This window comes from Mobula hypostoma, chromosome 7, assembly GCF_963921235.1.
Source record: "Mobula hypostoma chromosome 7, sMobHyp1.1, whole genome shotgun sequence".
NCBI lineage: Eukaryota > Metazoa > Chordata > Chondrichthyes > Myliobatiformes > Myliobatidae > Mobula > Mobula hypostoma.
Genome location: NC_086103.1, coordinates 62,275,659 through 62,298,177, shown reverse-complemented (window position 1 = coordinate 62,298,177; position 22,519 = coordinate 62,275,659). Strand labels below are relative to the sequence as shown.

The 22,519-nt window shown below is 42.0% G+C and overlaps 1 protein-coding gene across 3 annotated transcripts in view; it reads left to right on the top strand.

The window, feature by feature from the left end:
* Positions 1-22,519, top strand: part of sh3tc2 (SH3 domain and tetratricopeptide repeats 2) — a 121,399-nt gene that overhangs the window by 65,729 nt on the left and 33,151 nt on the right. For all 3 annotated transcript variants that reach the window (XM_063053518.1, XM_063053517.1, XM_063053519.1), the window contains 2 exons: positions 1,381-1,486; positions 3,473-3,616. In XM_063053518.1, the coding sequence (XP_062909588.1) occupies positions 1,381-1,486; positions 3,473-3,616 (250 nt within the window). The remainder of the gene's footprint in view (positions 1-1,380; positions 1,487-3,472; positions 3,617-22,519) is intronic.

Below are 22,519 nucleotides of genomic sequence, written 5' to 3'. Positions count from 1 at the left end.
CATTAAAGGGATGAAATGTACAGTGCTGTGTAAATGTCTTAGGCAAGTATAAATAACTAGGGAGTCTAAGACTTTTCCACAGTATTGTAGTAATTTTATGTATTGCACTTTACTGCTGCTGCAAAAAAACAAATTTCATGACATATGTGAGTGAGTGATGATAAATATGATTCTCATATGGGTCTCTGTTGAGGACTGCAAGTGGGAAAGGTGCAGGGAGAGGGGAATCATGGTTGGGAAAAGTGGAAGAGAGAGGGGAGGGAGTGGGAAGCAGCAGAGATATATTCTGTAATGATCAGTAAACCAGTTGTTTGGAATCAAATAGCCTTGCCTGGTGTCTCAGGGCTGGGTGTGTCTGCACCTGTGCCACCCCGCCAACCCCGCCCTGGCACTCTTTCTCTGCCACCAGTCCCCACACCCCTCCCATGGTACTCCACCCTTACAATTCCCAAAATCCTTTGCTCCTGCCAGATTTATAGGCTCTCTCTCCTTATAGACAAATACAGTACTGTGCAAATGTCTTCAGCTAAGAATGTGCCTAAGACTTTTGCACAGTATGGTAAGTAATTGCCAGCTGTCAGGACAATCATGTGACGACTATGCTTCAAAATACATAAAACACTTTTATTAAAACATAGTTGGTGAAAGGTGCCATTTTGCTGTCACCAGAAGGATGAGCAGGAATTTACATTGGAAGGCTATTAGGGATGTCTCAGTGATCTTGTATTGGAAGCCTGTGCCCGGCTTATCCCTGATTCCCCTGATAGGCAGTGTATAGAGTACGTATGAAGCAGCATATATAGGCGTGTAAAATTTTTACTTGGAATTTCATTTGGAATATGCTTAAGAACTGACCAGGACTTCAATGAGATTGGGAGGAACATATTGCATTATTCAATTTCTGCATACAATTAACAATCATCAAAATTTAAAGCACAGTTATTATCAAAGTATGCATATAGTACTGAACCTTGAGATTCATCTTCTTTCAGGCAACAACAAAACAAAGAAACATAACAGAACTTGATTAAAGAAAAAAAAACCACAGATCAAGGCCAGTTAAACATCCTGTGATGTGTGGGGGGAAAAAACAAATTGTGCAAACAATAAAAAAGTAAACAAATAACATTAACCCCAGAGCCCCTAGCCATGGAGTTGCTGAGATGAGCCGGTCCAGGAGCCCAGAGTCAGTTCAGTACTGAAGCGCCTTGAACGAATAGTGCAAATAGTAAAAAAAACATGATGCTTTATTGTAGAAATACTATTTATTTAATCCAGCTCTTGGGAAGCAAAGTGGATTTGCAGAGCTTGAGTTGAGAAATATCCACTAATCCCTCCTGATTTATAAAATAATTTCTGCTAATGCTTTTAATTTTGCAGGAATTGTCATCAAGACTGGTTTCAGTTCATGCTGAGAAGGACCTCTTTGTTCTCACCTTTAAGACTGTTGAGGAAATCTGGAAATTTACAACTTATCTTTCTCTCGGTATGATGGTATATTATTTTTGAGAAATAATACATTTAACAGCTTTACTTGTCAACAGTGTTCTGTAGAATCCAAAGGGAAGAAAATTGGTGCACTGGTGGGACAGCGGAGAGGGAGAAGCAAACAATTCTTTGCACATGATGCCATTGTCTTCTATTAAATCTGTGCCAGTAAGTTATTAATGAAGAACATGTCAACTGCTGAATGTCAAAATTGCCACCTAATGCAGTTTTGCAAAGGTAGATGATGTAGGGGAATTAATACTCTTCAGATGCATTCATACATTAGGCCTTTGCCAGGAATGAGGCTACTAGTCTGACATGTTTTGTGTCAATATTGCAGAATTTGTTCTCTCGGAGGTATGCAAACAGTGTGTTAACTTGTGACAGCAGTAACATCAAATGAGCATTCCTGTTGTTCAGTCCTTTGTCTGATAGCTACGATCAGCAAAAGAAAAAATATGCAAGATGGAATTAAACAGTTGCCTCCAACCTGTCATGTATTTTACAGAGGAAAAATCTTTATCCAGTGCAGGAAAAACCTTACTTTTGAACTGATATTAAAATGCACAAACAGGTTTTTGGTTTGTAAAATCATCTTTACCCCAGTGTCGATTTGCTGCATTTCTGCACATGGAGAAAGCTGTTTTCTGGCCGCTATTAATGGGGACTTTCATGTGCTGCTTGTGTTTTATTTTAGCAGGTGGCTAATGTTTCCCTTGAGATCTTGATGCAGACAGAGAAAATCATTTCTCTGCAATTTGTAATTTGAGAGGTATCAAATATACATTTTGGAAACTGAATCCACATTTGTATTATTCTTTGTTTAGCAAACACTAGTCTGTTTATGCAACTTACGACTGTTATCAAAACCAACACTGCCTTACACTATTGTAATTAAAAATATTGGCATTGCACTGGGTTTTCTGTTGGGCTTATTGCCTGAATAGCAATTGAGGAAGGCAATGCAGAAACTGTAGAGAGCAGTAAGAGATGAGGTTAGGATTTCATATATATTGATGAACGAGACATTAAAGATTAAACAAATCGATTGTTTTCTGTAGTGATACCACTCTTCCCGCAGTGCTTCCAACAATTCATTTTCTTATTATTTCAGTCCTCCACCATCTGTAATACTTTATTTTTTTGATACTTAAGCCAGCGTACAGGACAATATATTCCATTATTCAAAGAGGCTGGAACTTTTTCCATTGGGATGCCAAAGACCAGCCGAAATATTCCAGGATATGATGTAACTATTTAGCAAAGGGGTTGTGGTGTTATTGCTAATGGAGGGATTTTTCCACTTCCAAGACTGTCAGATCTTGTAAAATACTTATGCTGTTTAAAATTGGACAGAAAATCTTTGTCAGCAGGTTAGCCAATGAATAGACCTTTTTTTTAATATTTGAAGTGTAGGATATTTTTGAACCAATTTGGTGTCCCACACTGGCTGTCTGACTTGCTGAATATTTCCAGCACCATGATGGGAATTTTGCTGAGTGAGGTCAGTCACTTGCATTTGCCGTGAAATCATATTTTTGTCCAGTGTTTGCATTATATGCATCCTGCTGATCAAGCCTGTGCTTGGACTACATGGCCTTGATAATTATTTTTAAAAATAACACAATTAGCTTTATGTATGGGACGATATGTCCATTAATTTGTAGGCAGTTTGAATATCCTTGTGTACAAATATTTAGGGAGGTCAAAATGGGATCTATTTTCATGTTTGTTATCCAGAGATCCTCGCTAAAAATGTGCATAATGTTGTGGAATGGATATTACAGTGGTGTAGTCCAAGGAGGAATGTTTTTAAGGTCACATAGGAAAAGTAGCTACTTAATTTATTTTGTGCCTCCAGGAGAAGGAAGTCCTTGACTGACAACACAAGTTTTGTTTTTGTTCTATTGATAGTTTGCCAGACTCATTAGAAAATTGTTCAACATTTAACTGCATCATTATTAAAATTCAACTGTTGATCTAGGGTTTGTTGGTCGCTGTTTGGAGAACTTGTTGTTGGACCAACGTTTCTGGTTGAATGTCTCGCTAGTGGAAGATGTGAGGATTCAGGTTGAAGTGAATGAAGCACATTTTTCGTTGATGTATCTGGATCTTCTGTTACAAGAAGGTAAGGTAATGAAAGGTGGATGTGTGAAATCAGGAATTGGCATTCAATTAAAACAAAATGAAAGCCAACAGGGTTAAATAAATACAATTACATTTTGCTTTACTTATCTATAAATCCACATCTTGGAATCTGGTTCCTGTGCCTAACTGTTTACCAGAAATTGAGAGTTCCTGCTCAATCCCAACATAAAACAGGAAATTGTATGTGGAAGCCAAAAAACACATGCTTGTAAATGTAAAGACTTTGATTCCTGATGTAACAATTTTGTAATTCCAAGGCTGAAGTGAACCACTTGGCATGATTTTAGCTAGTACCCCCTGTATGTAAAGGAAAGTCTGAAACAGCACTATGATGATATATAGCTTTGCACAAAGTAAATTTAGCTTTGGAAGTAATTTACTGGCAAGAGAAATGTTGCCAAAAGCATATTGTTAATGATTTGCATTTAAAAAGTGCAGTTTATGTAATAAATTATCCTTGGCCATTTCATAGGTATATTAATAGCCAGAATTTGAATCTGAGCCACACAGACTATTACGGCAGCTATCAAAAAGCTAGGTCAGTGAGGATGGACTTAACAATGGCCTAAAGAAAGAAAGTGCAGAGAACTAAGAGGATTTCAGAGTATGGTGTCTTGGCAGCTGAAGGCATAGTTGCCAATACAGAAATTCAGAGAAGTTTTCTGATGATTACAAATTCCATCAATAGAGTGGTACTGTTAAATTTCCCTCAGCATGGTCCATGACAAGCCAGATTTGAGATTTTTCCTCCATGCCACTTGATGATGTTGTCACATAAAACAGATCCTTCCCAAGTTATGGCAACATTCTGCTTCTGTAAACTCTTGATAACCTGGACAGTCCGCAAATTTGAAATTCCCAGGCAGCAAAAGATATCTGCAGTACTCCATCAGCCTGTAAATTCATCCTGGCATTCTCCCACGGGCTATACAAATGTTGTGCATTCTTAAACTGGGAAAGACTTTTATAAGGATTTATTGTCTGTGGAGATTAATGGCATTCCACCTGGTGCTGGCATATCTGGATGTCATAAATAAAGAATGATACACAAGCAAAAATAGCTGTGCAACCATGACTAAAAGTTTCACTGGCAGAATATTTATGTAACTCCACAACATTGATACAAGATTTAAGGAGCCAGTTTTACTTCTGATTTAGTCTACCAGCAGAAACCTTCCAATGTTGTTGGCACTGTTTTGAATTTTTAGGCTTATCACAAAAGCCTATAAAATTGCTAGTTTGCCAATACCTTCTATCAAAGTTAGAAAATTCAAATAGATAGATATCCTACTCTTTGGTCAAAGGCTTTACTGAATCAAAATAGGCTACTGTCTGTGTATAGTCTGCATATTACAATTTGGGATAACATTCTGAAAACTACAATGGCAGTTTACCCTTGAAAATCTGGACTGAATTTTATTATTGCATCAACATTTGTAAAAGAAAAACAAATTGAAATTGTGTGCATATAAGTTTGTTTGTACCCAAGTAAGTTAATTGATTACACAACAAAGTTAATTGTTTGCAAAGGAATTCTACACTCCTGACAAAGGGTCTCGGCCCGAAACGTCGACTGTACCTCTTCCTAGAGATGCTGTCTGGCCTGCTGCGTTCACCAGCAACTTTGTTGTGTGTTGTCTACACTCAGTGGCCAGATTATTACGTACACCAGTACACCTCATTAATACAAATATCTAAACAGCAATCATATGACAGCAACTCAATGCACGCAAGCATGCGGACAATAGGCAATAGGTGCAGGAGTAGGACATTTGGCCCTTCGAGCCAGCACCGCCATTCACTGTGATCATGGCTGATCATCCACAACCAGTACCCTGTTCCTGCCTTCTCCCCATATCCCTTGACTCCGCTATCTTTAAGAGCTCTATCTAACTCTTTCTTGAAAGAATCCAGAGAATTGGCCTCCACTGCCTTCTTAGGCAGAGCATTCCACAGATCCACAACCCTCTGTGTGAAAAAGTTTTTCCTAAACTCCGTTCTAAATGGTCTACCCCTTATTCTTAAACTGTGGCCTCTGATTCCGGACTCCCCCAACATCGGGAACATGTTTCCTGCCTCTAGTGTGTCCAATCGCTTAATAGTCTTACATGTTTCAATCAGATCCCCTCTCATCCTTCTAAATTCCAGTGTATACAACCCCAGTCACTCCAATCTTTCAACATATGACATTCCCGCCATCCCTGGAATTAACCCAGTGAACCTATGCTGCACTCCCTTCATAGCAAGAATGTCCTTCCTCAAATTTGGAGAACAAAACTGCACACAATACTCCAGGTGGGGTCTCACCAGGGCCTTGAACAACTGCAGAAGGACCTCTTTGCTCCTATACTCAACTCCCCTTGTTATGAAGGCCAACATGCCATTAGCTTTCTTCACTGCCTGCTGTACCTGTATACTTACTTTCAGTGACTGATGAACAAGGACACCCAGATCTCATTGTACTTCCCCTTTTCCTAACTTGACACCATTCAGGTTGCAATCTTCCTTCCTGTTCTTGCCACCAAAGTGGATAACCTCACATTTATCCACATTAAACTGCATCTGCCATGCATCTGCCCACTCACCCAGCCTGTCCAAGTCACCCTGTATCCTGTATTCTCATAACATCCTCCTCACATTTCACACTGTTACCCAGCTTTGCGTCATCTGAAAATATGGTCATGTTACTTTTAATCCCTTCATGTAAATCATTAATATATATTGTAAATAGCTGCGGTCCCAGCACCGAGCCTTGCGGAACCCCACTAGTCACTGCCTGCCATTCTGAAAAGGACCAGTTAATCCTTACCCTTTGTTTTCTGTCTGCCACCCAATTTTCTATCCATGTCAGTACCCTACCCCCAATACCATGTGCTCTAATTTTGCCCACTAACCTCCTATGTGGGACCTTATCAAAGGCTTTCTGAAAGTCCAGGTACACTACATCCACTGGCTTTCTCATGTCCATTTTCATAGTTACATCCTCAAAAAATTCCAGAAGATAAGTCAAGCATGATTTCCCCTTCGTAAATCCATGCTGATTCGGACCTATCCTGTCACTGCTATCCAAATATGCCACTATTTCATCATTCATAATTGACTCCAGCATCTTCCCCACCACTGATGTCATACTAACTGGTCTATAATTGCCTGTTTTCTCTCTCCCTCCTTTCTTAAAAAGTGGGATAACATTAGCTACCTTCCAATCCACAGGAACTGATCCTGAATCTATAGAACATTGGAAAATGATTACCAATGCGTCCACAGTTTCTAGAGTCACCTCCTTAAGTACCCTGGGATGCAGACCATCAGGCCCTGGGGATTTATCACACTTCAGTCCCATCACCGTTTTACCCAACACCATTTTCTGCCTGATGCAAATTTCCTTCAGTTCCTCTGTTACCCTAGGTCCTCTGGCCACTATTACATCTGGGAGATTGTTTGTGTCTTCCCTAGTGAAGACAGATCCAAAGTACCTGTTCAGCTCATCTGCCATTTCCTTGTTCCCCATAACAATATCACTTGTTTCTGTCTTCAAGGGCCCAACTTTGGTCTTAACTAATTTTTTCCTCTTCACATACCTAAAGAAGCTTTTACTATCCTCCTTTATATTCTTGGCTAGCTTATCTTCATACCTCATCTTTTCCCCCCGTATTGCCCTTTTAGTTATCTTCTGTTGCTCCTTAAAAGTCTCCCAATCTTCTGGCTTCCTGCTCATCCTTGCTATGTTAGATTTCCTCTCTTTTACTTTTTATACTGTCCTTGACTTCCCTTGTCATCCATGGCCACCCCTTACTCCCCTTAGAATCTTTCTTCCTCTTTGGAAAGAACTGATCCTGCACCTTCTGCATTATTCCCAGAAATACCTGCCGTTGTTGTTCCACTGTCATCCCTGCTAGGGTATCTTTCCAGTCAACTTTGGCCAGCTCCTCCCTCATGGGTCCATAGTCCCCTTTGTTCAACTGTAATACTGACACTTCCGATTTTCCCTTCTCCCTCTCAAATTGTAGGTTAAAATTTATCATATTATGGTCACTACCTCCTAATGGCTCCTTTACCTCGAGTTCCCTTATCAAATCTGGCTCATTACACAACACTCAATCCAGAATTGCCTTCTTCCTGGTAGGAAGAAGCTGCTCTAAGAATCCATCTCTGAGGCTCTCCACAAACTCCCTTTCTTGGGGTCCAGTACCAACCTGATTTTCCCATTCTACCCGCATGTTGAAATCCCCCATAACAACCGTAGTATTACCTTTGCGACATGTCAATTTTAACTCTTGATTTAACTTGCACCCTATATCCGGGCCACTGTTTGGCGGCCTGTAGATAACTCCTATTAGGGTCTTTTTGCCCTTACAGTTTCTCAGTTCCGTCCATACTGACTCTACATCTCCTGATTCTATGTCCCCCCTCGCATATACTGAATTTCATTCCTCACCAACAGAGCCACCTCACCCCCTCTGCCAACCTGTCTGTCCTTTTGATAGGATGTATAGCCCTGAATATTCATTTCCCAGCCCTGGTCCTCTTGCAGCCATGTCTCTGTTATTCCCACAATATCATACTTGCCAATTTCCAATTGAGCCTCAAGCTCATCCACTTTATTTCTTATACTCCGTGCATTCATATATAATATTTTAATCCATTTAAAGAAATACTTTTACTCCCCTCACCTTTCACATCGATTCCTATTGCACTTGGCCATACTCTCCGATCCCTTCCTGAACTTTCTGCCCCACTAGTTCTGTTGTCTTTCTTCACTTTTCTTATTCTCTCTTTCCCTTTAACTCCATCCTTATATTTCCAGTTCGTCCCCTCCACCCCCCCCCCACTACTTAGTTTAAACACACCCGTGTAGCAGTGGCAAACCTGCCTGCCAGAACGCTGGTCCCCCGTCTGTTAAGATGCAACCCGTCCCTTCTGTACAATTCATCCTTACCCCAAAACAGAGCCCAGTCGTCCAAGAATCTAAATTCCTGCCTTCCGCACCAGCTCCTCAGCCACACATTCAGATCCCCTATCTCCCTGTTCCTGTCCTGTCCAGCACAAGGAACTGGAAGCAAACCGGAGATCACCACCCCAGAGGTCCTGCTTTTCAGCCTTCTTCCAAGTTCTCTGAAGTCACACTGCAGAATTTCTTTCCTCATCCTCCTGATGTCATTTGTGCCAAGATGGTCAAGAGGTTCAGCTCTTGTTTAGACTGAACATCAGAATGGGGAAGACATGCGGTTGACTTTGAATGTGGAATGATTGTTCGTGCCAAATGGGTTGGTTTGAGAATCTCAGAAACTGCTGATTTCCTGGAATTTTCAAATTCAATAGTCTCTATAATTTACAGAAAATAGTGTGAAAAACAGGAAAAAAACGTCCAGTGAGTGGCAGTTCAGTGGTTGAAAATATCTTGCTAGTGAGAAAGGTCGGAGGAGAATGACCAGACTCATTCAAACTGGCAGGAAAGTGACAGTAACTCAAATAAACGTGTTAGTGATGGGTGCAAAATAACATCAAACCTTAAAGCTGATGGGCTGCTGCAGCAGAAGACCACAAACATACACTCAGTGACCACTTTATTAGCTGCCTCCTGGTACCTAATAAAGTGGTCCCTGAGTGTATTACTTGTATAGTAAATAAGGCAGGATGCACTAAAGTGACTTTTGAAGTAGAACATAAGGCTAGCTGATGTTGTATTTTCACTGGTATCTTTTTTTGGTTGTTAAATCAATGTAAATTGTTGAGCAACACACATCAAAGTTGCTGGTGAACGCAGCAGGCCAAGCAGCATCTATAGGAACAGGCGCAGTCGACGTTTCAGGCCGAGACCCTTCGTCAGGACTAACTGAAGGAAGAGTGAGTAAGGGATTTGAAAGCTGGAGGGGGAGGGGGAGATGCAAAATGATAGGAGAAGACAGGAGGGGGAGGGATGGAGCCGAGAGCTGGACAGGTGATAGGCAGAAGGGGATACGAGAGGATCATGGGACAGGAGGTCCGGGAAGAAAGATGGGGGGGGGGTGACCCAGAGGATGGGCAAGAGGTATATTCAGAGGGACAGAGGGAGAAAAAGGAGAGTGAGAGAAAGAATGTGTGCATAAAAAAGAGTAACAGATGGGGTACGAGGGGGAGGTGGGGCCTAGCGGAAGTTAGAGAAGTCAATGTTCATGCCATCAGGTTGGAGGCTACCCATACGGAATATAAGGTGTTGTTCCTCCAACCTGAGTGTGGCTTCATCTTTACAGTAGAGGAGGCCGTGGATAGACATGTCAGAATGGGAATGGGATGTGGAATTAAAATGTGTGGCCACTGGGAGATCCTGCTTTCTCTGGCGGACAGAGCGTAGATGTTCAGCGAAGCGGTCTCCCAGTCTGCGTCGGGTCTCACCAATATATAAAAGGCCACATCGGGAGCACCGGATGCAGTATATCACCCCAGTCGACTCACAGGTGAAGTGATGCCTCACCTGGAAGGACTGTTTGGGGCCCTGAATGGTGGTAAGGGAGGAAGTGTAAGGGCATGTGTAGCACTTGTTCCGCTTACACGGATAAGTGCCAGGAGGGAGATCAGTGGGGAGGGATGGGGGGGACGAATGGACAAGGGAGTTGTGTAGGGAGCGATCACTGCGGAATGCAGAGAGAGGGGGGGAGGGAAAGATATGCTTAGTGGTGGGATCCCGTTGGAGGTGGCGGAAGTTACGGAGAAATTGTTGAGGATTACCAGGCTTGACTGAAACTCCAGCAGTAGGGAATGGTGTAGCCATTCTGCAGATTTGAGCCATGTACTCTGCTTGGGAGGAGGAAATCACTGCCTGCATGCAAACTGGCGTCAGAATACTATGTCACTGCTTTCCATTACCTTTTATAAGACTTTACAGGGGTTGGATTATTTCACATCCAAAAGGGTTTGCTGCTAAAGATTGCTAGAGCAAAGTCAATTGTGTTAAAGACTGTTTTACAGAAATGTTGATATCCTTTGATGAAAGTGAAGATATAATTAGCGCCCTGCAGTGTTACTAAGTTGCATGAGAGCTATTTTGCTCTTATCTATAAGGAGTGAATTAGATTGTGTACTGCTTGGTGAAACTTAGCATAGAGTAGTAATTAATCCTTAAATTCATGTGCTAAACTGCAATTTTATTATGAGTGAATTGTATTCTACTTAATGGAGCTGAATTTTAGAACGTGGCAGATGGAATTTAAATTTAAGATGCAGGACTTCCAGCAGCAAAATAAAAGTGAGAGGGGCTGGCTCCATTAAGTAATAACTTCTAACCTCATTCTTTATGAAATGGAAGGAGGAGCATTATTCGCAGCATCCCCCCAACCCCACCAAAGAACTTCAGGTTCTATTGTGATTCCGTCTTTCTGCCTCAATCGACAAATTTTCTGCATGTAAGCAGCAGTCTTTCACAAACTCCTTATCTACCGGATTATTATTCTCTTCTTTCCCCAGTGGGGCCCAGTCTTTCTCTCTCATCTCCTTTCTGATTGTTAATTGCTTCCAAGAAGGTACTATATTCTGCATTGGTCACGTGTCTGAGGAAGAAAATCTTCCTCACTTTACTTTTATCAGTTTACTTGGAGAAACATTAGTCAGCCTCATCAAATCTTCATTTGTCTGACTGCAGGATAATAAGGAATAAATCTCAAGTGTGATAGCAAAGTGGCCAATCATAGGATATGGGAAAGCCATATAATGTAACGGCTGCACCTTGACATTGTTCCTTCATTGGGTGTTTCTGCCTGTTGACCAAATCGACATGCTGGTGTGCTGGCAAGTGTCCAGCAGTCTGTGCTCTTTAATGATGTGCTCTGGGAATTGGGTATCTGGCATCCTAAAAGTAATACTTAATGGAGGAAAGAAATTGACATAATCAAAGAGAGGGAGGAGATGAGGCAGGATAAGATGGAGATTCAGAGGAAGTGAATAGTTATCTAGTGGAAGTGAGGATTTTTATGAGGAGATTGATGATTGACAGAGAAATTGATTAGTAGAACAGAGACCAGTGATTTTTGGAACGAGCTCTATCTTCCATCCCATGAGGAATGATTTAAGACAGACAACCTTTGGAGCCAGTAGTGCATACCTTCATTTTACTGCTGCATTTCCTGGCTCCTGGGAAAATCAGCTCATAACTTAACAAGTTTGAAGTTTACTTATTTTCCTGCTTTGATGATGAGTTGTTTGCATGGCAGATTATCCAACACCTTAAAAAAAAAGCTGGGTGTATATTTGCAAAAGATAGATGACAGTTGTGAGGGTTAATATTAACTCACTTAGAAAATATTACAGCACAGAAGCAGGCGCCTTGGCCTATCTAATCTGTGCCAAACCATTAATCTGCCTATTCCTATCGACCTGCACCCGGACCGTAGCTCACATACCCTCCCATCCATGTCCCTATCCAAATTTCTCTTAAATGTTGAAATTGAACCCGCATCAAGCTTGTTTCACACTCTCACCACCCTCTGAGTGAAGAAGTTTCGTATCATGTTCCCCTTAAACATTTCACCTTTCACCCTTAACCCTTGACCTCTACTTGACCTCATCCAGCCTCAGTGGAAAAAGCCTACTTGCATTTACCCTATCTATGCCCCTCATAATTGTATATATCTCTATCAAATCTTCCCTCAATCTTTCATGTTCCAGTGAATAAAGTCCTAACCTATTCAACCTTCCCCATAACTCAGACCCTCAAGTCCCAGCAAGATTCTTATAAATTTTCTATGCGCTCTTTTAATCTTGTTAACATCTTTCCTGTAGACAGAGACTAAAACTGCACACAATACTCCAAATTAGTCCTCATCAACTTCAAATAAAATGTCAACCTAACATCCCAACCCCTATACTCAATACATTGATTTCGGAAGGCCAATGTGCCAAAAGCTTTCTTTGCAACCCTTTCTAACTGTGATGTCACTTTCATGGAATTATGAATCTGTATTCCCAAATCCTCCTTGCTCTACCACAATCCTCAATGCCCGAGCACTCACTATGTAAGACCTACCCTGTGCTCCTTCAAAAGTGCGACACCTCACAATTGTCTGCATTAAGTTCTGTCTGCCATGTATCAGCCAATTTTTCCAGCTGGCCCAGATCCCACCCCAACCCCGGAACACTAAGCTGCCGGTTCTGCCCCTCCTGTAACTAAGATACTCTAATAGCTACAATGTCATAATTCCATGTGCTGATTCATGCCATAAGCTCATCCATCTCTAAAGTATTCCTTGCATTGAAATATATGTAGCTAAGAACATTAATTCTACTATGCTCAACTTTAGATTCCTGACTTTGCTGTTAAGCCTACATACGTCTTTTTCCACAACCACTCCTCTATCTATACTGCTGCTTTGGTTCCCATCCCCTGTAACTCAGCAACTCAGTTCATATGAATGACATGCATTTTAAAATGCTTCGAGTGCTGACTTTTGACAGCTTTATCGTCTATGAGAGCATGCTAGGTTGCCGATTCTCCAGTAGGCCTCTTATTGATGAAAGTTGATGTAAAATTATAGTTTGGTGGCTTGAATTTTCCAAGCTAATCGTCATTGTAAATGATATTGCCTGCCAGAGTGTCTGATTAGAGAATGTAACCTCATTTTTAGTAAAATTATTCTTTATTTTTGTAATTTGGTTGGATACATAGCACAAGGGTCTAGTTCTGCATTCATTTAAGTCGCTAATAATGTTGGCTGGTGGCGCAGTGAGGTCAGCATGGGCTCAAGAACAGAGGTTCCCGAGTTCGATCCAGTGACAGCGCTCTCCATCCGTGCGGGTTGATGTCGAGCTCGCAACTCAACCTCGTAAAAAAAAACACTGCCACCTCCAGTTTAAGTTCTCATGCAGAATATTGTGGAGGATCAAATTCCCATTACCTAATACCCAATGATGCCAAAATTATAAACTCAATAGTTCTTGTACTTCAATCAGCACAGGGGAGCAAGAGATCTTGGTGTGGTTGATCTTGTATTTTTTTCTGTTCTACATGGGTCTCACAATTTTAATCTGATAATTTACATTAATTTCTGGGTCAATAATATTCTGCAGATTGCATCACGTTGTTTATTTCAGCACTAAAACGTTTGGCACATTGAACTTCAGAAGCCGAAGTATTGAGTAGTGGAGACAGGACGTTATGTTGAAGTTGTATAAGGCATTGGTGAGGCCTAGTGTGGATTATTGTGTGCTGATTTGGTTACCTAGCTACAGGAAAGATGTAAATAAGGTTGGAAGAGTACAGAGAAAATTTACACGGATGATGCTGGGACTGGAGAACCTGAGTTATAAAGAAATATTGAATAGGTTAGGACTTTATTCCTTAGAACATAGAAGACTGAGAGGAGATTTGATAGAGGTATACACAATTATGAGGGGTATAGATAAGGGGAATGCAAGCATGCTTGTTCCCCTGCAATTGGTTGGGACTACAACTAGAGATCATGGGTTAAGGATGAGAGCTGTAAAGTTTAAGGGGAACATGAGGGGAAATAATCTTCACTCAGAGGGTCATGAGAGTGTGGAATGAGCTTGCCAGCTCAATTTCAACATTTAAGAGAAGTTTAGATAGGTACATGGATAGTAGAGGTAGGAATAACTATGGTCCAGGTGCAGATCGATGGGACTAAGTAGTTTAAATGATTCGGTATGGACTAGATGGACTGAAGGGCCTGTTTCTATGCTGTACTTTTCAATGACTGTGTGACTGTATGTGAAAGCAAACATGCTTGCTTACCAATGGAATGAAATGATTGACTAATTCCAGGTTATTTTGCATTATTGTGAATATTCAGCCAGAAGGTTCCTAGCATGTCACACATCAAAGTTCAAAGTAAATTTATTATCAAAGTACAAAAATGTCGCCATATACAACCCTGAGATTCATTTTTTTGCAGACATACTCAATAAATCATAATAGAATAATAACAATAATAGAATCAATGGCAGGCTGCACTAACTTGGGCATTCAACCAATGTGCAAATGACAACAAACAGTAAAAATGCAAAAGGAGAGAAATAGTACTAATATATAAATAAGCAATAAATATCAAGAACATGAAATGAAGAGTCCTTGAAAGTGAGTCGATAGGTTGTGGGAACATTTCAGTAATAGGGGTAGAGAAATTGAATTTGGTTCAATAGCCTGATTGTTGAGAGGTAATAACTGTTTTTGAATATGATGGTGTGAGTCCTAAGGCTCCTGTACTTTCTTCCTGATGGCAGCAGTGAGAAGAGAGAATTTGCTGGGTGAAGAGGGTCCCTGATGATGGTTGCTGCTTTCCAGCAACAATACTTTGTGTAGATGTGTGCAGTGGTGGGGAATGCTTTACCCATGATGGACTGGGCCATATCCAGTACTTTGGTAGGATTTTCTATTCAATTGCTTTGGTGTTTCCATACCAGGTTGTGATGCAGCCAGTCCATATACTCTCCACTACATATTTATGGAAGTTCGGCAAAGTTTTTAGATATCACACGAAATCATAGAAACATAGAACGTAGAAAACCGACAGCAAAATACAGGCCCTGTGGCCCACAAAGCTGTGTCGAACATGTCCTTACGTTAGAAATTACCTAGGCTTACCCATAGCCTTCTATTTTTCTAAGGTCCATGTACCTATCCAGGAGCATTAAGAGACCCTATCTTTTCCACCTCCACCATCGTCGCCGGCAGCTCATTCCACGCACTCACCACTCTCTGCTTAAAATACTTACCCCTGACATCTCCTCTGTACCTACTTCCAAGCATCTTAAAACTATGCCCTCTCATGCTAGATATTTCAGCCCCAGGAAAAAGCCTTTGACTATCCACATGATCAATGCCTCTCATCATCTTATACACCTCTATCAGGTCACCTCTCATCCTCCATCGCTCCAAGGAGAAAAGGCTGATTTCACTCAACCTATTCTCATAAGGCATGCTCCCCAATCCAGGTAACATTCTTGTAGATCTCCTCTGCATCCTTTCTATGATTTCCACATCCTTCCTGTAGTGAGGCGACAGAATTGAGCACAGTACTCTAAGTGGGGTCTGACCATGGTCCTTAAACTCAATCCCATGATTGATGAAGGCCAATGCCCTGTATGCCTTCTTAACCGCAGAGTCAACCTGCGCAGCAGATTTCGCAAACTCCCGAGGAAGTAGAGGTGCTGCTGTGGTTTCTTCATAATTTCTCTAAAGGGCAGGGCCCAGGATAAGTCTTCCAAAGTAATAATACTGAGGAATTTAAAGTTGCTGACCATCTCCACCTCCGATCCTCTGATGAGGACTGGCTCATGGGCCTTTGGTTTCCTCCTCCTGAAGTTAATAATCACCTTGAGTAAGAGGTTGTTGTTGTTGTACCACTCAGTCAAATTTTCAGTCTCCCTCCTGTATGTTGATTTGTCACCACCTACGATTTGTCCAACAACAGTGTTGTCATCAGCAAACTAAAATATGACATTGGAGCTGCACTTAGCTACGCAGTCATAAGTGTAAAACAAATAAAGCATGGACTAAGCACATGGACCTGTGATGCACCTGTGCTGATGGAGATCTTGGAGCAGATGTTGTTATCAATTCAAACTGATTGGGGTCCAATTGCATAAGGAAGTGGTGAGACTAATTTTTGAAGTTTAGTGATTGATTTTGAAGGAATGATGGTATTGAATGCCGAGCTGTAGTTGATAAAAAGCATCCTGATATATGCATCTTTGCTGTCCAGATGTTCCAGGATTGAGTGAAGACCAGTGTGATGCCATCTGCATTGGTAGATTGCAGATGGTAGGCAAATTGGAGTGGATCCAAGTCACTTCTCAGACAGGAGTTGATATGTTTCATCACCAACCCCTCAAAGCACTTCATCACTGGATGTAAGTGCTACTGGATGACAGTCATTGAGGCAGGTTTCCACACTCTTCTCAGGCATTGGTGTCATTGATGCCTGCTTGAAGCAGATGGGTACATCAGACTACTGAAGTGAGAGGTTAATGATCTCAGTGAACACTCCAGCCAGTTGATCAGCACCGGTCCTTAGTACTTGCCCAGGCTGGGCTGGATGCTTTTTGTACGTTCTCCATCCTGAAGGATGCTCTCATGTCAGCCTCAGAGACTGAAATCACAGTGTCATTGGTGGCTGTGGGAGTTCATGATGGTTTCTCCATGTTTTGATAGTGAAAATGAGCATAGAAGGCATTGAGCTCACCTGGAAGCAAAGCCCTTTGTCACTTGATTTACATAGAAACATAGAAACATAGAAAATAGGTGCAGGAGTAGGCCATTCGGCCCTTCGAGCCTGCACCGCCATTTATTATGATCATGGCTGATCATCCAACTCAGAACCCAGCCTTCCCTCCATACCCCCTGACCCCTGTAGCCACAAGGGCCATATCTAACTTCCTTTTAAACATAGCTAATGAACTGGCCTCAACAGTTTGCTGTGGCAGAGAATTCCACAGATTCACCACTCTCTGTGTGAAGAAGTTTTTCCTAACCTCGGTCCTAAAAGGCTTCCCCTCTATCCTCAAACTGTGACCCCTCGTTCTAGACCTCCCCAACATCGGGAACAATCTTCCTGCATCTAGCCTGTCCAATCCCTTTAGGATCTTATACGTTTCAATCAGATCCCCCCTCAATCTTCTAAATTCCAACGAGTACAAGCCCAGTTCATCCAGTCTTTCTTCATATGAAAGACCTGCCATCCCAGGAATCAATCTGGTGAACCTTCTTTGTACTCCCTCTATGGCAAAGATGTCTTTCCTCAGATTAGGGGACCAAAACTGCACACAATACTCCAGGTGTGGTCTCACCAAGGCCTTGTACAACTGCAGTAGTACCTCCCTGCTCCTGTACTCGAATCCTCTCGCTATAAATGCCAGCATACCGTTCGCCTTTTTCACCGCCTGCTGTACCTGCATGCCCACTTTCAATGACTGGTGTATAATGACACCCAGGTCTCGTTGCACCTCCCCTTTTCCTAATCGGCCACCATTCAGATAATAATCTGTTTTCCTATTTTTGCCACCAAAGTGGATAACTTCACATTTATCCACATTAAATTGCATCTGCCATGAGTTTGCCCACTCACCCAACCTATCCAAGTCACCCTGCATCCTCTTAGCATCCTCCTCACTGCTAACACTGCCACCCAGCTTCGTGTCATCCGCAAACTTGGAGATGCTGCATTTAATTCCCTCATCCAAGTCATTAATATATATTGTAAACAACTGGGGTCCCAGCACTTAACTTTATAAGAGGTGATAAAGTGATAGAGTGAGATTTAAGAGACTACTAGACAGGTATATGGAGGAATTTAAGGTGGGGGCTTATATGGGAGGCAGGGTTTGAGGGTCGGCACAACATTGTGGGCCGAAGGGCCTGTACTGTGCTGTACTATTCTATGTTCTATGTTTTATGATGGTATTCAAGCCCCGGCACAACTATTGAGCATCCTTCGTTGATTCAAGTTTAGTCTGGAATTGCCACTTTACCCTTGAGATGGCTTTATAAAGATCATACCTGGACATCTTGGATCTTTCTTGGTCACCAGAATTGAATGCCTCTGATCTGGCTCTCAGCAGATTACAGATCTTACAGTTCATTCAGGGCTTCTGTTCGTGGAAGATTCTGAATAATTTTGTGGAGACATACTCATCTACAACTGTTTTAATAAAGTCTGTGACAACTATGATGTACTCATTCCTATCCACAGATGAGTCCTTGAACACTATTCAGTCTACCAACTGGAAACAATCCTGTAGCCGTTCCTCTCCCTCCTGCATCTATTTCTGTGTTGTCTTAATCTCTGGAGTTTTTCTCTTTAGCCTCTGCCTGTATGCAGGTAGGAGGACAGCCAAGTGACCTGATTGACTGAAATGCGGTCTGGGCCTGGAATGGTAGCCATATCTCAGTACAACAGTGGTCTAGTGTGTTGAGACCACTGGTGCTACAGGTTATATGCTGATGGTGATTGGGAAGTGTTCTCTTCAAACAAGCTTGGTTGAAGTCCCTGACTATGATTTTAAATGTGTTGAGATGGACTGTTTCTTGTTTGGAGATGACATCATGCAATATCTCAAGCACTTGATTATAGTTGGCCGCTGATGCTATTTAAACTGTGACCTGATTGAGGAAGTGGGGGGATGGGTTAGTAAATTTGCTGATGACACAAAGGTTAGGAGTGTTGTGGATAGTGTGGAGGGCTGTCAGAGGTTACAGAGGGACATTGAAAGGATGCAAAACTGGGCTGAGAAGTGGCAGGTGGAGTTCAACCCAGATAAGCATGAGGTGGTTCATGCTGGTATGTCAAATATGATGGCAGAATATAGTATTAATGGTAAGACTCTTGGCAGTGTGAAGGATCAAAGGGATCCGAGTCCATAGGACGCTCAAAGCAGCTGCACAGGTTGACTCTGTGGTTAAGAAGGCATACGGTACATTGGACTTCATCAATTGTGGGATTGAGTTTAAGAGCTGAGAGGTAATGTTACAGCTATGTAGGACCCCGGTCAGACCCCACTTGGAGTACTGTGCTTAGTTCTGGTTGCCTCACTACAGGAAGGATGTGGAAACCATAGAAATGGTGCAGAGGAGAATTACAAGGATGTTGCCTGGATTGGGGAGCAGGCCTTATGAGAATAGGTTGAGTGAAGTCAGCCTTTTCTCCTTGGGGTGACGAAGGATGAGAGGTGACTTGATAGAGGTGTACAGGTGATCAGAGGCATTGATCATGTGGATAGATAGAGGCTTTTTCCCAGGGTTATGAAATGGCTAGCACGAGAGGGCACGATTTTAAGGTGCTTGGAAACAGGTACAGAGGAGATGTCAGGGGTAAGTTTTTTACGCAAAGAGTGGTGAGTGCGTGGATTGAGCTGCCGGCGACGATGGTGGAGGCAGATACAATAGGGTCTTTTAAGAGACTCCTGGATAGGTACATGGATCCTAGAAAAATAGAGGGCTATGAGTAACCTTAGGTAATTAGGTAATTTCTTAGAGCATGTTCAGCACAGCTTTGTGGGCCGAAGGGCCTGTATTGTGCTGTAGGTTTTTCTATGTTTCTAATGTTATGGAGAACTCCCAACGTAAATAAATCAGACGTCATTTGACTGTTAAGTGTTCAGGGTCGGGGGGAACATGAGTTTGACAGAACTGCCACCTCAGAGAGCACCACTGACAGTTTATCATGAACCACATGCCTTCACATTTTGCCTTTTTTGAATCTGCAGTTCGGTCAATTCTGTTGATCAAGAAGCCTTCTGGTCTGAATGCTGTATTTGGTGTGCTGGAAGAAAGCTACATCTCACTCAGATATAGAATACAACAGTCTCTTATTTCCCTCTGATACAGCAGATTAGCACTCAGGTCCTCAGTTGCATTCTCCAGTGACTGCACATTTGCTAACAAGATGCTGAGTAGCAGGAGTTTCATCCCTTTCCACTTCAGCCTGGTCTGGAGCTCTCCCCCCAGTTCCTAACCTCGCTTCTGGCCATGGTGATGAACCTTCACCAACTTACAGTTGCTGTACCTGCTTGATCCATCTAGGCCTTCAGAAGATTGTGAGATCTATAGGTCATTAGTTGATTTAAAAGTACTTTACTTAAATGGACGAATATATGTTTTAATAAGTTTTTCATGTCAGACTGAGATCAAATACTGCATGTTGCTTTTTTTTGGAGTTTTGCCAGAAGAGTTGGGTTAAGAAATTGCAGAAATAACTTTGGGTTCTTACAGGACAACTGTGTCTTAACAACACAGTTCCAGACTTGTACTTAGTGTCCACTTTATGAGGTACGCCTGTACACCTGCTCGTCTAATCAGCCAATTATGTGGCAGCATCTCAATAAATAAAATCATGCAGACATGATTCAGTTGTTGTTCAGACTAAACATCAGAATGTGGAGAAATGTGATCTAATTTACTGTGAATGTTGAAGGATTGTTGGTGCTGGTCAGAGTGCTTGCAGTAACACGTAAAAATCTGCAAGTGCTTGAAATCCAAAGCAACACACACAAAATGCTAGAGGAACTCAGCAGGTCAGACAGCATCTATGGAAAAGAGTAAACGTAGCATGAATATCAATTTCTTTAACCCCCGCCTCTCCTTCACCATTCCCCATTCCTGATTCCCTCTCTCACCTTACCTCTTTGCCTGACCATCACCTCCCTCTGGCGGCACTCCTCTTCCTTCCCTTTCTTCCATGGCCTTCTGTCTTCTTCAGTCAGATTTCTCCATCCCCAACCCTTTATCTCTTTCACCAATCAATTTCCTAGCTCTTTCCTTCACCCCCACCCCCAACTCTCCCAGTTTCACTTATCCTCTACCACCTTGTACTTCTTCCTCCCCTCCTCCCACCTTCTTAATCTGACTTTTTCACCTTCTTTCCAGTCCTGATGCAGGCTGTCAGTCTGAATAGTTGAGAGTTTACTCCTTTCCATAGCTGCTGCCTGGCAAGCTGTGTTCCTCCAGCATTTTTGGTGTTTTCAGTTTCTTAGAAACTGCTGATCACGCACAACAGTCTCTGGAGTTTACAGAGAATGGTGCAGAAAGCAAAAGTCATCCAGTGAGCAGCAGATCTGTGGGTGAAAGTGCCTTGTTAATGAGGAAGGTTAGAAAAGAATGGTCAGACTGGTTCAGGCTGACGGTAATTCAAATAACCACAGATTACATCAGTGGTGTGCAGAAGAGCATCTCTGAATGCACAGCACATTGAACTTTGAAGTGGATGGACCACAACAGCAGATGGCCATGAACGTACTCACAGTGACCACTTTATTAGGTATCTCTTGTACCTAATAACGTGGCTACAGAGTGTATGTTCCCCAAACTTGCTAATTATCCTTGACACTTCCCTTCCTACCTCTTCTGTTCCATCACCCTCTCATTGACCTGTGTTCTGCTTCATACTTCTCAGTCACAGAACGCAACTACCATCTTCTGATTCCAAAGTGCTGTCCTTTCTAAGCCATTGAGCAATTACCAAAGCCCTTGCTAGAGTCCAAATAACTTTGCCATATCTTATCTGTTCAGGCCTTTTAACATTTGGAATGTTTCTATGAGATTCCCCCCTCATTCTCCTAAACTCCAGGGTACACAGCCCAAGAGCTGCCAGACATTCCTCATATGGTAACCCTTTCATTCCTGAAATCATTCCTGAAATGGATGAAAGTTTTGGATGGTAGAGGGCTTGCAGGCTGTTTTGCCCTGCTGTTGAGCCTATTCAAGGTTGTTCAGCTCTTCAAAGCTGTTTTATCTTATTTTCAATAATTGAATTGGCTGCACTTTTTTTCATTTCCAGGAACTTTTACAGATCATGTTCTCGGTATTATTTTTATTTCCATAGTTTGTCTTCTTTCGAACATTGGTGTTTGTTAGTCTTTGTTTGTACATATGTATATTCTTTTTCATAAAATTCTGTTGTATTTCTTTTTCCTGTAATTTCATTCAAAGAAATGAATCTCAGGATAACATATGTATGTATTTTGATAATAAATGATCTTTGAACTTTGAACCATATATTTCTGAAGTTATCAAGTTAACAGTGTGATTGTGGGAGAGAAAAGTCAGGTCCTTTGCTGGCACTGAACCAGGGTTTCACTATTTCTAAAATAGTTTGTCTAGGTATTCCAGATTGCTTGCTTGTATGTGGAGATTTGATATTTAATTTGATAAGTATTAGTTAGATACTACTACTACGTTGACTCAGGCCTAGGGGGCCGGCGTCAGGCACAATGACGGACTCTCCACTTCTCCCTCTCCCTCATCAGTGTGTTCAGTTCATCTTCATTAGCTGCGCTGCTGTCTTCGAGGAGCGTGTTGACCATAGTCTTGGGAGGGCGCCCAGGGTTCATTCTCCCATGCTTGGACTCCCATATGATGACTAGGCTGGCAGGTAGCTCGGGGTGGCATAGACAGTGCCCC